Genomic DNA, 14606 nt, shown 5'->3' with positions numbered 1-14606 from the left:
TGCGGCCGCACAGCTCGCACACCCCAAAGGCCGGCCCTGCATGCGCAGTTGCCATGTCAGCTGGGCCGGGAGACATTTCTTTATGGGCATCACTGCCCTCAAAGCGCCCCCAGGACAGGCGGACTTGCCAGCCTACCGGGAAATTTCCCTGTAGGCCAGTCTGGCCCTGTCTTTCCCAGAAGGGTTGAAGCTGTTATAGCTGAAAAGGATGGGCCAACTCAATATTGAACCCTATGAACTAAGACTGGGATGCCATTCAAGTTCATGTATGTGTAAAGGCAGGCGTCCCAATACTTTTGGTAATATAGTGTATCTATTCTTTTAAGAATTTTTTATATCAATAAAGGTTTTTCTACTTGTTTCTGAAAAACTTTTTCAGCCTGTGCCTCTATAATCCTACATAAAGAGGGTTCCTTTTAGATTCATTACAGTCAGACAATGAGCAGTCTTCTGTTTGCCAAGATGAAGCTGATATGTAACAGGGTTTTCTTTGCAGCAGGTGACGAAACATATCTGAAGAGAACTTGCTCCTGCTGGCTATTTTAATAACAGAAGATTATTTTGCATCTCAGTGTGCTCCATTCTTGTTTTTGGTCCAATAGATTTCTTCAGTGGTGACAAGCTGAGCCAGCACCTGAGATGTGATTTTGAAATGTGCAGCCCATTCTCGCCTAGGGCCTTATATATGAAATATTTAATTATTCATCAAGGTGGCTGACATTAGAACTGTCTATGGTTTTCATTGCAGTCAGCCAGATTCTTCCTCCTTCTTTATTTTCAAAACTGAATTACTCCTTCAGACACAATGACAGATGAATTGGTGTGTTTCCCCTCTCCAGGTTGCGGAGGGCATGGCGTACATCGAAAAAAAGAATTACATCCACAGAGACCTTCGAGCCGCCAACGTCTTGGTGTCTGACATACTTTGCTGTAAAATCGGAGACTTTGGCTTGGCGAGAGTGATTGACACAGAATACATAGCCAAGGAAGGTATGTTGTCATTTTCTTCAGCACAGATTTTGGAATCAATTGTAAGACAGGAGTGTGCGCCATGTTGGCCCAGGTCCCACCGCACATGGGATAGTGGCCTATCAGTTATTTTGGGCGATACTTTGTCATGTTGTGTCACACTTTACTTGGCCTGAAGCCCAGCTCCTTCAGAATAAAGGAATCTGTAGTCCAAAAGGCTTTACTGCCCAACTCAATCACAGTTCAGTACTTTTCTTGTGTAGCAATATTTCCAGGCATTGGGCCCGATATGGGTCTGCCATTGTCACCGGTAACACTTCCAACACATTTAAGTTGAAAACCCAAGTGTGAGAGCTGAGACAATGACCATTCCGGCATCTTTGGTTTGTTTTGTTTATTTTGTAATGGGGATGGGAGAAGGGAATGAGTGGGATACTCCTCTGGCTCAAGTAGGTTCAACTGGGACTCCTTCAAGAAAAATGCCTGTTAGCGCTGTCTTGACGCCAGCTGAATGCCTGCCAACGCTCCCTGGCGCTTGAAGATATTGTTCTGCTGAACTGTTCTGGAACTTTGACTTTAATACTCAGGTTAACTCAGAAGATCCAGGACTGTAGGACATTTGACTCCTGACACTCTGTTTAGTTCAAAAGTCAGGTGAACAGCTCCCTCCAGCCCTTCACTGACTGAGGTAGCTCCTTGTAACTGCTTGTGCTGCTGCAACCCTTAACACTGTGTACTGCACGCTGTACACTTAACTCTTCAGGGCCCAACTGCTGGCACCCCCTCTGACACTTCAGGGTCCTCTCACTAGGCACCCCCTCTGACACTTCAGGGTCCTCTCACTAGGTACCCCCCTTGACACTAGCTGGCTCCTGGATCCCTGAGACCTTCACTGCAGTGGTCCCCTCTACACTTCAGGCAGACCCTCAGGGGCAATTCACAGTACTCACGACCTTGGAAGGCTTTCCTGGAACTGAACCCCTCTATCTCCACTGGTCCTCGGCACACCTAATCCTCTCTGCAACTCAGCTCTCTCTCTCTGGACTCTCAGGCAGCCACCAGAGACACCTGATCCTTCTGACAGGAGGAGAGACAGCCGTACCCTCCCTCCTGAGACTCTGCTTCCCGCCAAAGACTCTGCGTCATTTGTTCCCCTTTAAACTTATACCCACTCCCAGAATCCTCTTCTGCAGAATCCGCCTTCTGGGGTAGAAAGAGTCCTAAATGAGCCACTGATTGGGTTTCCTCCAGTGCCGAATGAGAATCCTCTTATGGAGCCAGTGGGGAGATTCCCCTCTCAGCAGCCATACCTGAGAGCCATGACAGCCCAGCTGAAAATCTTGGCCTATCTGTTAGGCAGCCAAGGCCCAATATACGTTTACCTAGCACCTACTCTGTAGGGTGCTACACTTGTAAACACAGTTTCATTACAACAAGACTGTCATTCACATAACTCACAGAGCAGAAGTCTGAAGCAGGGAGCAATATTCCATAGCATATGACATTCTGAACAATAGTTCTTCAAGTGCAGAACACTCACATAAGTCCCAGAACTGTCAAGGCCATCTTCCGAGGTATTACAGTTTCAGATGTTTCACACAAAGAAAGATCCTCCATTGGCTGTCTTAAACCAAGCCACAAGACTCTGCTAGGTCAGGGTCAAGGGGGCAAGGTTTATCTTTCTGTTTCCAAAGTGTCCTTTTCTGGATACCCCAGTGGATTAGCTCCCTCTTTCTCTCTATAGTGATGCACAGGCTACATGTTGGTTGATCATGGGTTGCCCTGTTCCCACGCCCCAACTCCACTGGGCCCCACACACAGCTGGCATATAAAGGGGTGCTATCTCAACCCATTACATCACTACAGGAAGGGTTACAATTAAAGGGCACTAACACCTGGCAACACACTTTTATGTTGTAGAGCAGGGGTCTCCAAGCTTTCTTAACAAAGGGTCAGTTTACTGTCCTTCAGACCTTAGGGGGGGCCGGACTATAGCCATCTGGAGTACAAAATGTCCCAGCATCAATAGAAGTAAACAATCCCCAAAGACTAGTGTCAGTGGGGGGAATTGTGCCCTATCATTTGTGTCATTGGGTCCTATTGTTGGTGTCTTTGGAACGGTACCCCATCTTTGATGTCATTGGCAGAAATTGTGCCCCACCATTGGTGTCTTTGGGAGGAACGGTACCCTTCATTGGTGTCAGTGAAAAAAATAGCCTCAAGGGCCAGATAAAAGTTAACAAAGGGCTACAGCTGGCCCCCCAGGCTGCAGCTCGGAGACCACTGTTGTAGAAAGTCAGCCTGAAGCAGGGTTTAGAAAGAGGGTAACTTAAGAGGGCATGTACTTCCCCTTCAGGCTTGTTTATTACCACTTCCTAACCATACCATAGCCGGAGGATGGCTACAGCACAGCTCTCTTGTTCCAGGAGGGTGTCCATGGATGTCCTCCCGGAGCCTTGTTCCTCGCGCTCCCCTGGGGCGCGCTCTGTGATCGATGTGTCACAGCCATTTACATCCAAAAGAGAGAGACCGCACTCAAAGTTGTTAGATAAAAATCCTTAGGACTCCTTTATTCTCCATAAATCCAATAGACAGCAGACAGACAGTGCAATACACGGACAGACGTGTCGGGTTGACGCGTTTCACGATAAAAATCGCTTATTCATAACCACACGGGTGGTTATGAATAAGCGATTTTTATCGTGAAACGCGTCAACCCGGCACGTCTGTCCGTGTATTGCACTGTCTGTCTGCTGTCTATTGGATTTATGGAGAATAAAGGAGTCCTAAGGATTTTTATCTAACAACTTTGAGTGCGGTCTCTCTCTTTTGGATGTCTATATGCCTGGATGGCGGATCTGACCTGCACCGAGTGCTGAACTTGCACCTGAGCGGCTTTCTTCTTTGTTTTTGCTCACAGCCATTTACAGACTGAGGTAAAGGGCCAATAACAGCGGTCCTTTACCACATTAACAGCTGTATCCATTCACAACTGATCACAGTGTAAACGGAATTTCCGGTTATTGGCAGTACTTTACTCATGCGCTATCACAGTGTAAGGAGAGGAGAGCCAGTAACCAGCAATCCAGTCAGGGGACATACACACAGACAATCAGGGCACTGATCATCAGTAGGGATGATTGAATGGTTCGGGTCGACCATCGGTTCAACCCAAACATTGACTGTTCGAAATTTGGCAACCAGAACCGACCAAAATGCAATGGGACAGGAACTGGGCTTTAAAAGCCCGTGATTGGACCAGAACCATCAGTAAAAGCCAATTGAGGGGGCAGGAGAATGCTAGGAATGTGATTGGAGTGACTAGGGGGTCCAGAGGCCAATCATTAGTGAATACGCCCCCCAGTATATAAGATAGCCCCGCCAAATCTCTAGCATTGTAATACAGGGACGTGGAAGAGAGTGGAAGCAGTTCTGTTACTTCTGCTTCAAAAGTGTCATTTAGCAATTATTAGTGTGAGGAAAGGGATATCTAGTGTAGTTAGGGTACTATTTTCCACTAGTTAGATTTAATAATCTAGTTTCTGTAGGGAAAGTGTTAAGTGTCAGGGGACCGTAGTGTAGTGTAGGGTTAACTGACACTGACTGCTATGGCAGGGTGACAAAACCCTTCCATGTCAGGGTGACCGCTATAGAGAAAAGATCATTTCTCTTAGAACTGCTATAGAACATGATAGTGGCTTCGCCCCTGTGACACCCGGCTTTTTGTTGCAGGCGTTTTATTGGGCTTTTTTGTGGATGTGTTTGGAGGCAGGCATGACATCAGAACTTCTGTGTAGGTGTATATATACACACACATGTGTATGTTTATATACACATACACATATATAGGTGTGAAAGTAGCAGAACCCTAATGAAATAATTAACATGCATATGGATTCTCTCCTATCACACCTATATGTGTGTATGTGTATAAATACATATAAGTGTGTGTGTATATATATCCCTATACAGAAGTTCAGATGTTATGCCTGCCTCCAAAGACCCCCAAAAAATGCCCAAAAAAAACACCTGCAACAACACACCTGGGCGTTTTTTTAGCAGGCGTTTTTTTGGGCATTTTTTGGGCATCTTTGGAGGCAGGCATAACATCTGAACTTCTGTATAGGGGTATATACACACACACAGAAGTTCAGATGTCATGCCTGCCTCCAAACACGTCCACAAAAAAGCCCTATAAACGCCTGCAACAAAAAGCCCGGTGTAAAAGTAACGAAGCCACTAACCTGTTCTATATTAATTCTAATACAAACAAACTTTTTTTTCTGGTTCTGGACATGCTACAGAGCTGAAATTTCACAGGTACACTTTTTAGACCCCCCCCCCCCCCCAGACACTAAATCCAAAGAAATCTCATTTTTTCTCAATAATTTTTTCAATAATTGTCTCTCTATCAAAAATGACAATTTTTAAGAACTTTTTTTGTGTGATTAATAGTCCCTGGGGCATGACCCAGAACCCTATGCACTTTTTAGGGGCATTTATTGGGTTTTATGGCTTCAAAATTGTGTTTTTTGATTACCAAAGTTGGGTTCCAATTGATTTCAATGGTGTTCTGAAATCCGGGTCGAACTTTCGGGAAGTTCGAGGTGTTCTGGTCGAACCGAACTTTTGAAAAGTTCAATCAACCCTAATCACCAGTACATTGATGATCAGTGCAGCCCCATAAGTGCCATCAATGCTGCTCATCAGTGCTGCCCATCAGTGCCTCCTCATCAGTGCAACCTATTAGTGCCCATCAGTGCAGCCTCATCAAAGGCCCATCAGTAAATGAGAAAAATTCTTTAATTGCAAAATGTTATAATAAAACTAAAATTTTCCATCTTTTTTTTGTTTGTTTAGCCAAAAAGGAAAAAAAAACGTGGTGATTAAATACCACCAAAAGAAAGCTCGATTGGTCTCAAAAAAATTATAAAAATTAATTTGGGTACAGTGTTGCATGACTGCTCAATCGTCATTCAAGGTTTGACAGCACTGAAAGCTGAAAATTGGCCTGGGCAGGATAAGTGCCCGGTATTGAAGTGGTTAAGCAGATGATCAGAAAGGCTGACGGGATGGCAGGTTTGCTGTCTGTAGTGAGGAGACATGGATGCTGCCTGCAAGTCTCCATAATCTGACTTTGACTAGCTGGGTGAGCTTTACTTTAACAGAGACTTTGAAATCCTGTGTATGCTGTGGCTGGGACGCTGAAAGTTATTCATGTATGACTGTGTTGTACCGATGGGAAGGTTTATCCGTCCTGTTTAAACTGAATCTGAAGACAAAGCCTGTCACTTTGACTACTGAGAAGCATAGGCTTCATTTATGACTAACTAATAAACCAAAACTAAGCATGGGGCCAAGCATGGAGGAGGTAGTGTCGGCAGGGCATCATCCGCTGGTGCGGGATCCGGAGCACCGGGTCATTTCCTCCTCCCAGCCTAACCTCTGCTGCTCCAGGGCTGACTCCTTACCCTTTAGCACCCCATATAGTAGCCCCGGCAGCATCACCAGTACCCCAGAGCCCGGTGACACCTCCGGGATTACCTCCTACCATACATCCAGAGCCAGAGCATTCAGGATGGAGACAGACAGCAAGGACTGGTATTAAACGGTTTTGTTTTTTTGTTTTTTAATAATGTATTCCCTCCGGGACGTATCTGACCCTCCCAATTCTGAACCCCCTCCCCAGTATGTATCTGACCCAACAGCACAAGTCCATTCTCTTCCCAAAGATCCCCCCCAGCATTTATCCGATCCCATCCTCTGCCCCACCTTCTAGCACAAGTCCTCTCCTCTCCCAAACCCCCCCCCCAGCATTTATCCAATCCCATCCTCTGCCCCACCTTCTAGCAAAAGTCCTCTCCTCTCCCAAAGCCACCCCCCCCAGCTCATATCTATCTCCCCACCCACTCTGCCTTCTAGCACAAGTCCTCTCCCCTCCCAAAGCACCCACCCAGTATATATCTGTCCCCCACTCTACCCCACATTCTAGCACAAGTCCTCTACCTCCCAAAGCGACCCTGGGCACACACCTGAAGCCTAGGTTTTGTTTAACCATGCCCTTAAGCCCCTCCCACTGTATTGTTTGGCCGCACCTGTTTTTTTGCTGCAGCATGCTTTGCCGCAGCCTTCTACCCCCCTCAAGTTTTGTTCATTCTCAAGTTTGAGAGTTGGGAGGTATGGTTTTATGCCAAGAGAGAAATTATTCTTAAATGGAATTCCCATCCCCCCCTTCTGTAGGTTGATGGGAAACATCTATCAACGCTGCTCTTCCTCTCTACAAGTTAATCTATATTAACAGAAATGGTCCTAAAAATTTTGAGAAGGTATGGCAGCCATTAGAGATGGGCTTGATGTTTGAGTCGAATGTAAGTTTAACTCGAACATCGGGCGCTCGTGTGTTTGCCCAACACACGAACACCCAGGGGCGCTCGGCGGCAAGTTCGCCCGCCGATGAGCACCCCATAATGCACTGCGCGATTACAGTGCATTAAGTGCTTGTGATTGGCCAAAGCATGCACCTGACCTGTATGCTTTGGCCAATAATAGCACAATGTCCTGTCAGAACCATGATTGGCTAAGGGCAGGGTGCCTTTAGCCAATCATGGCTCAGGGGCTAAGTCCACCTCCCACACTATATAAGGCTGCTGCTTACGCGGCAGCCATGTATAGTGTGTGACAATAGAGGTTAGGCAGGTAGTTAGTGTATAGTGTGTTGAATTAATTTAGTGCAGTCAGTGTAGTGTACAGGCATACCCTACTTTTAAAATGTATGGATATATTGTAGTCCTGGGTCCCCCTTTCGGTGCTCCCCAAGTTTTGTGTCCCTGTCACTTATAGTTCATGAGCAGTGCCATGCCAAGCTGACCAATATTTCCCATAGACACCAATGCTAAAGACAGGGAGCAGTGCCATGCCAAGCTGACCAATATTTCCCATAGATGCCAATAAGCTCTGAAAGCTGAAAGTTGGTCTAGGCAGGAAGGGGGTGAAATTGCTCTGTATTTAAGTGGTTAAAGGGAACCCTATGACAGAATTAAAAAAAAAAAACAGCTTTGGGTCCCCCCCAAAATTTATACCATGCCCTCTGGGTCTGGTATAGATATTAGGGGAACTCCACTCCAAAATTAAAAAAGAAAAAATGGCGTGGGGTCCCCCCCCAAAATCCATAACAGACCCTGTGGGTCTGGTACAGATTTTAAGGGGAACTCCACGCCAAAATTTATAAAATAACGGCGTTGGGTCCCCCCCCAAAATCCATACCAGACCCTTATCCGAGCATGCAGCCTGGCAGGCCAGGATATGGGGGGGATGAGCGAGCACCCCCCCTCCTGAACCATACCAGGCTGCTTGCCCTCAACATGGGGAGGGTGTTGATGGGGACAAGGGCCTCTTCCTGACAACCCTGGGCTGTGGTTGTGGGGGTCTGCGGGTGGGGGGCTTATTGTAATCTGGAAGTCCCCTTTAACAAGGGGGCCCACAGGTCCCAGCCCCCCCCCCCCCCCCCCCCAATGGGAATGGGTACTGGGTAGATTAGAAGGAGTTCTGGTAGTTCCGACCAGAAAAATAGAAAACATTTTTTATAGAGTTCAGGCCTAAGGGAGCTACTTATAGTGATTGTAAATTTTTTTTTTTTTAATAACAAACATGATATACTTACCTCCTCTGTGCAGTTGGTTTTGCACAAAGCAGCCCGGATCCTCCTCTTCTCTGGTCTCTCTTCTGTGCTCCTGGCCCCTCCCTCCTGTCAAGTGCCCACCCAGCAAGCAGAATACTTTGAGGGGAACCTGAGCCGAGCTGCAGCTCTGTGTGTCCATTCAGAAACAGAGCTGCCATTCAGCCCCGCCCCCTCTCTCTCCTGACTCCTGGCTCACTGTTTGATTAACAGCCACGGGAGCCAATGGCGCCGCGGCTGTATCATAGCCAATCAGGAGGGAGAGTCCCAGGACGGCCAAGGGACTCTTGGACATCACTGGATAGAGAGGGGGCTCAGGTGAGTATTGGGGGGGGGGCTGAGGGGGAGCTGCTACACGCAGAAGACTATTATCTTATTGCAAAGAATGCATTAAATAGAAAACCTTCTGACTTTACAACTCCCATTTCCATTTTAGGTTCACACTAGCCACTTAAGCCCCAGCCCTATTTCTGACACTTTTTGTTTACAAGTTAAAATCAGTATTTTTTTCCTAGAAAACTACTTAGAACCCCCAAACATTATATATATTTTTTTAGCAAAGACTCTGGAGAATAAAATGTCAGTCATTGCAATATTTTTTGTCACGCGGTATTTGGAAAAGTTACGAAAAATCACATTTCACTGCATTTAAAAAATACTAAACAGTAAAGTTAGACAATTTTTTTTGTATATTCTTAAAGATGATGTCACGCCGAGTAAATAGATACCCAACATGTTACGGTTTAAAATTGCGCACACAAGTGGAATGGCGACAAACTACGGTCAATAGAAATCTCAATAGGCGATGTTTTACATTTTTTTTAACGGTTACCAGTTTAGAGTTAGAGTGTAGCTCTTTTTCTAAAATTATTGCGCATGCTCTGGCGATCGCGGCGATACCTCACATGTGTGGTTTGAACAGCGATTTCATTCGCGGCTCGACTTCAATATACGTTTTCTTTCGTGCGCGAGCTAACGGCGACGGGGGCGGCTAATTTTTTTTTTTTTCCTATTTATTTTATTTATTTTTTAACTTTATTACAGCTTTTTTTAAAAATAAATCTGATCACTTTTATTGCTTTCACAAGCAATGTAAACATCCCTTGTGACAGCAGACCCCTCCACTATACTTCCATGTATGCAAAATGCCGAAAACGGCATTTTTGCATATAGCCGTTTTTTAAATCTGCCGCCTTTTGCAGCAGAGTAACCCGGAAGTGACGTCATGGACGCCACCTCCGGGTTACGTCATCGGAGACCCGATCGAAGCCGCTTCCGGCTTAGATCGGGACTCCATCCAGCCGGCGGACGGCGGCGGGAGGGGGGGGACGTCTCCTCCCGCTCACTTGGGTAAAGATCGAGCGGCTCCCGAGCCGCATCGGTCGTTACCGACGGAAAGCCGACCGTCGGCTGTAAACCACGGTACCGGGATGGTGCCTCAAGCTAGAGGCATCATCCCGGTATAACCCCCGCAAGTTTGCCGACGTACCCCTACGTCACTTTGCGGTAAGTAGTTAAGGTTGCCACCTCATCCCTTTAATCCAGGACACATATTAATTACACAGGTTCTGAGGCTGATATAATGCATATAACGCACTAAGCGAGTTTAATCACCACCTTAATCAGCCACAGAACCTGTGTAATTAATATGTGTCCTGGTTTAACCAGTTCTGGACCGGAAGGATTTGCCCCCTTAATGACCAGGCCATTTTTTGCGATTCGGCACTGTGTTATTTTAACGGACAATTGTGTGGCCGTGCGACGCTGTACCCAAATAAAATTGATGTCCTTTTTTTCCCACAAATAGAGCTTTCTTTTGCTGGTATTTGATCACCTCTGCGATTTTTATTTTTTGCGCTATAAACAAAAAAAGAACGACAATTCTGAAAAAAAAAAAACAATCATTTTCACATTCTGCTATATAACGTTCCCAAAAAAAAAAATTTAATTTTTTAACATTCTATTTGTATTCTGCTACGAATTTTTGGTTTGCGCAAAAGTTATTGCATCTAATAACTACAGGAAAGATTTATGGCATTTTTATTGTTTTTTATTTTTACTAGTAATGGAGACAATCTGCGATTTTTTTGTGGGACTGTGACATTGTGGTGGACAGATCGGACCCCTAACTGACATTTTTGACACTTTTGGGGGTACCAGTGACATTACTACAGTAATCAATGCTATACATATGCACTGTTACTGTAAAAATGTGATCAAGGGGTTAAATGTGAGCCTAACTGTGGGGGGGGGGGGGGGGTCGTGACTTGTGAAATGAAAATAGAGACCTGTGTTTCTATATAGAAGGAACACAGGCAGTGGCGTACCAATGGGGGGGGCGGGGGTGCGGCCCGCCCCGGGTGCCACTCACTGGGGGGTGTCAGCCGGTGTCCTGCCCGGTGTGTTCAGAGTCAGACAGATCCCGCAGTGTGAAGGCAGCTGCAGTGGCTGGCAGCTCCTTCAGTCCGTGCTGCTAGAGGGGGGCGGAGCCACGGCGGGAATAAGGGGGCGGAGCCGCGGCGGGAATAAGGGGCGGAGCCTCGGCGGGAAGAAGGTGAGTGCCCATTGCAAAAGTGTGTGCTGGATAGGAGGGGGATGGGGCTGCTACATATAGAGGAATTCATCTTTCTCTATTCTTCCTGCAGCTTCCTGCTGAATAACTGATTCTCCTCCTCTCCCTCCTGCAGGAAGAATAGAGAAAGATCAATTCATCTATATGCAGCTGCCCCATCCCCCTCCTATACAACTTCTTTTGCTGGCCCCCCAAAGTTCTTAACCTCCTCCAGTGCTCCTAATCCCTCCCTCGGTGCTTTTAGCCCCTCTCCCCCCAGTGCACTAGACCCCCCTGTTCTTTAGCCCCCCCCCCCATGCTCTTCAACTCCCCACAGTGCTTTCTCCCTCCCCCCTAAGTGCTCCCCGTCCCCCCAGTGCTCTCCACCCCCCTGATTTTCCCTGCTCGCCCCCCAAGTACTCCCTGTCCCCCCCCCCTGTGCTCTCCACCCCCCTGATTTTCCTTGCCCACCCCCCCAAGTACTCCCTGTCCCCCCAGTGCTCTCCACCCCCCTGACTTTCCCTGCTCACCCCCCAAGTACTCCCTGTCCCCCCAGTGCTCTCCACCCCCCTGATTTTCCTTGCCCACCCCCCTAAGTGCTCCCTGTCCCCCCAGTGCTCTCCACCCCCCTGATTTTCCTTGCCCACCCCCCCAAGTACTCCCTGTCCCCCCAGTGCTCTCCACCCCCCTGATTTTCCTTGCCCACCCCCCCAAGTACTCCCTGTCCCCCCAGTGCTCTCCACCCCCCTGATTTTCCTTGCCCACCCCCCTAAGTGCTCCCTGTCCCCCCAGTGCTCTCCACCCCCCTGATTTTCCCTGCTTGCCCCCCAAGTACTCCCTGTCCCCCCAGTGCTCTCCACCCCCCTGATTTTCCCTGCTCGCCCCCCAAGTACTCCCTGTCCCTACCGTGCTCTCCACCCCCCTGATTTTCCTTGCCCACCCCCCTAAGTGCTCCCTGTCCCTCCGGTGCTCTCCACCCCCCTGATTTTCCTTGCCCACCCCCCCAAGTACTCCCTGTCCCCCCAGTGCTCTCCACCCCCCTGATTTTCCTTGCCCACCCCCCCAAGTACTCCCTGTCCCCCCAGTGCTCTCCACCCCCCTGATTTTCCTTGCCCACCCCCCTAAGTGCTCCCTGTCCCCCCAGTGCTCTCCACCCCCCTGGTTTTCCCTGCTCGCCCCCCCAAGTGCTCCCTGTCCCCCCCCAGTGCAATCCACCCCCTGCACCTTCCAACCCCCCTACAATGCTTTCCAAACCCTCTCTTAATTCTCTCCAGTCCCCCCCCCCCCCCCCACCGTGCCCTTCAGCACCTCCAGTACTCTCTGCTTCGTCTGTGCTCTCCGGCCCCCCTAGTGCTCTTCTATCTTCTATCATGTCCTCAGCCTCTGAGCATCTACTGTATCATGTCTGTAGTCTCTGACCATCTCCTGTATAACGTCTGCAGTCTCTGACCATCTCCTGTATCATGTCTGTAGTCTCTGACCATCTACTGTATCATGTCCTCAGTCTCTGACCATCTCATGTATCATGTCTGCAGTCTCTGACCATCTCCTGTATCATGTCCTCAGTCTCTGACCATCTCCTGTATCATGTCTGCAGTCTCTGACCATCTCCTGTATCATGTCTGTAGTCTCTGACCATCTACTGTATCATGTCCTCAGTCTCTGACCATCTCCTGTATCATTTCTGCAGTCTCTGACCATCTCCTGTATCATGTCCGCAGTCTCTGACCATCTCCTGTATCATGTCTGCAGTCTCTGACCATCTCCTGTATCATGTCTGTAGTCTCTGACCATCTCCTGTATCATGTCTGCAGTCTCTGACCATCTCCTGTATCACGTCTGCAGTCTCTGACCCTCTCCTGTATCATGTCTGCAGTCTCTGACCATCTCCTGTATCATGTCTGCAGTCTCTGACCATCTCCTGTATCACATCTGCAGTCTCTGACCATCTACTGTATCATGTCTGTAGTCTCTGAATATCTCCTTTAGCAAGTCTCCAATCTCTTACTCAAACTTAAACACATTGCTAATATTAGCTATCTATCTATGCTGAAGGTAGGACTGTGCAGTGGAGGCAGAGAGTGCAAAAGGGGGAACTGTGATTAGAGAGACGGAGGGCAGACTGCAAGGGGCACTGTGATGGGGGGCTGTGAAATTTGTGCAAAAAATATTCTTGAAAACATTACATTTTTTTGTGGGTGTTTTTACATTTTAAAGTCGGGGGGGTGCCAGATATAGGATCCGCCCCGGGTGCCAAATGCTCTAGGTACGCCACTGAACACAGGCGCTCTGTGATCATTTGTGTTTACAACAGCCGACCGTCCTTCTCTCTCAGCAGGGAACGATCGCGGGTGTCAGGCAGCAATCGGAGCCGCCTGCCCCCTGCATCGGAGTCTCCGCTGATGAGTGGGGACTGTAGTGCGCTGCTGGCAGCGCGTGCTCGCCCCTCAGGTGCGCGACCAATGTAGAGCTACGGCGGTTCACGCAGGAAGGGCTGTAAAACTGCGGAGGGCGGTCCGGAAGCGGTAAAAGAGATGAGGTGGCAATCCTAGTTCACACCCATAGTGATGCCATGCTTCCAGCAGTCAAGGCTCCCTTTCCCTGAAGGCGGTTCAAGGGGCCTTCATTCTGTTTGGTGATAAATAATGCGATTTTGAGGTTATTAAAGTGTCTGCCAAGAGGCGGTTTACCCTTCTGATCCTGACAATGTCTATAAGGACTCAGTGAAAATGTTCTAAGGCACAGTTGGCGCTTTGGAAAAGGCTGTGTTCCTACTCTGGAGGTAGCGTACGTTACATGCGATCTTCTTCCCATTATTGGTCCTCCTCCTCCTTCTGAGCCCTCCCGGTGTTTCGGGGAAAAAGCGCCAATTCAAAATCTGCAAATAGCTTCGGCCGTCTCTATCTTTGGATCCACTTTAGTTCTGACATAAAGATTTCACTGAAGCCAGCTTCTGTATTTTTCATCACATGCTCTTTGAACTGTCCAAGCTCATGATATGTTTGCTAGAAGGTGTACTAAAGAGGTCTCCCAACGTGATGATGTTTCTTGAGAAGTCAATGGCAGCTCTGCGAATTGGGCCCCCTATATTTCATATATGTAATTGCTCCCTCTAGTGGTCATCTGTACTTTGGAGTTGCAATTAGCATATCGGCTTAACCATCCTTTTCCTGCGCCTAAAAACTTTTAGGGCCAGTTCAAACCATCAAACCATCAAAAACGCATGGATTGTAGGTTAGGGCCAGTTCACACCATAGAAACGCAGTCCGGATGCATTCCAGATGCTTTCCAGCATGCGCATTTTTAATGCATTCTATTGTTTTATTGATGCATTTTGATAAGGAAATGTGCGTTCCAGTGTGTTTTGCTGCGTTCCAGTACAGTCCAGTGCAGGAAAAATGCAGCATGTTC

General features: G+C 47.9%; 1 protein-coding gene across 2 annotated transcripts in view; it reads left to right on the top strand.

The window, feature by feature from the left end:
• BLK (BLK proto-oncogene, Src family tyrosine kinase) overlaps positions 1-14606 on the top strand; it is a 144051-nt gene that overhangs the window by 92353 nt on the left and 37092 nt on the right. For both annotated transcript variants that reach the window (XM_082249654.1, XM_082249655.1), the window contains one exon: positions 840-990. In XM_082249654.1, the coding sequence (XP_082105780.1) occupies positions 840-990 (151 nt within the window). The remainder of the gene's footprint in view (positions 1-839; positions 991-14606) is intronic.

Source organism: Pelophylax lessonae (genome assembly GCF_965119305.1).
Source record: "Pelophylax lessonae genome assembly, chromosome: 3".
NCBI lineage: Eukaryota > Metazoa > Chordata > Amphibia > Anura > Ranidae > Pelophylax > Pelophylax lessonae.
The sequence above is the reverse complement of the archived record's forward strand: the minus strand, read 5'-3'. Positions and strand labels throughout refer to the sequence as shown.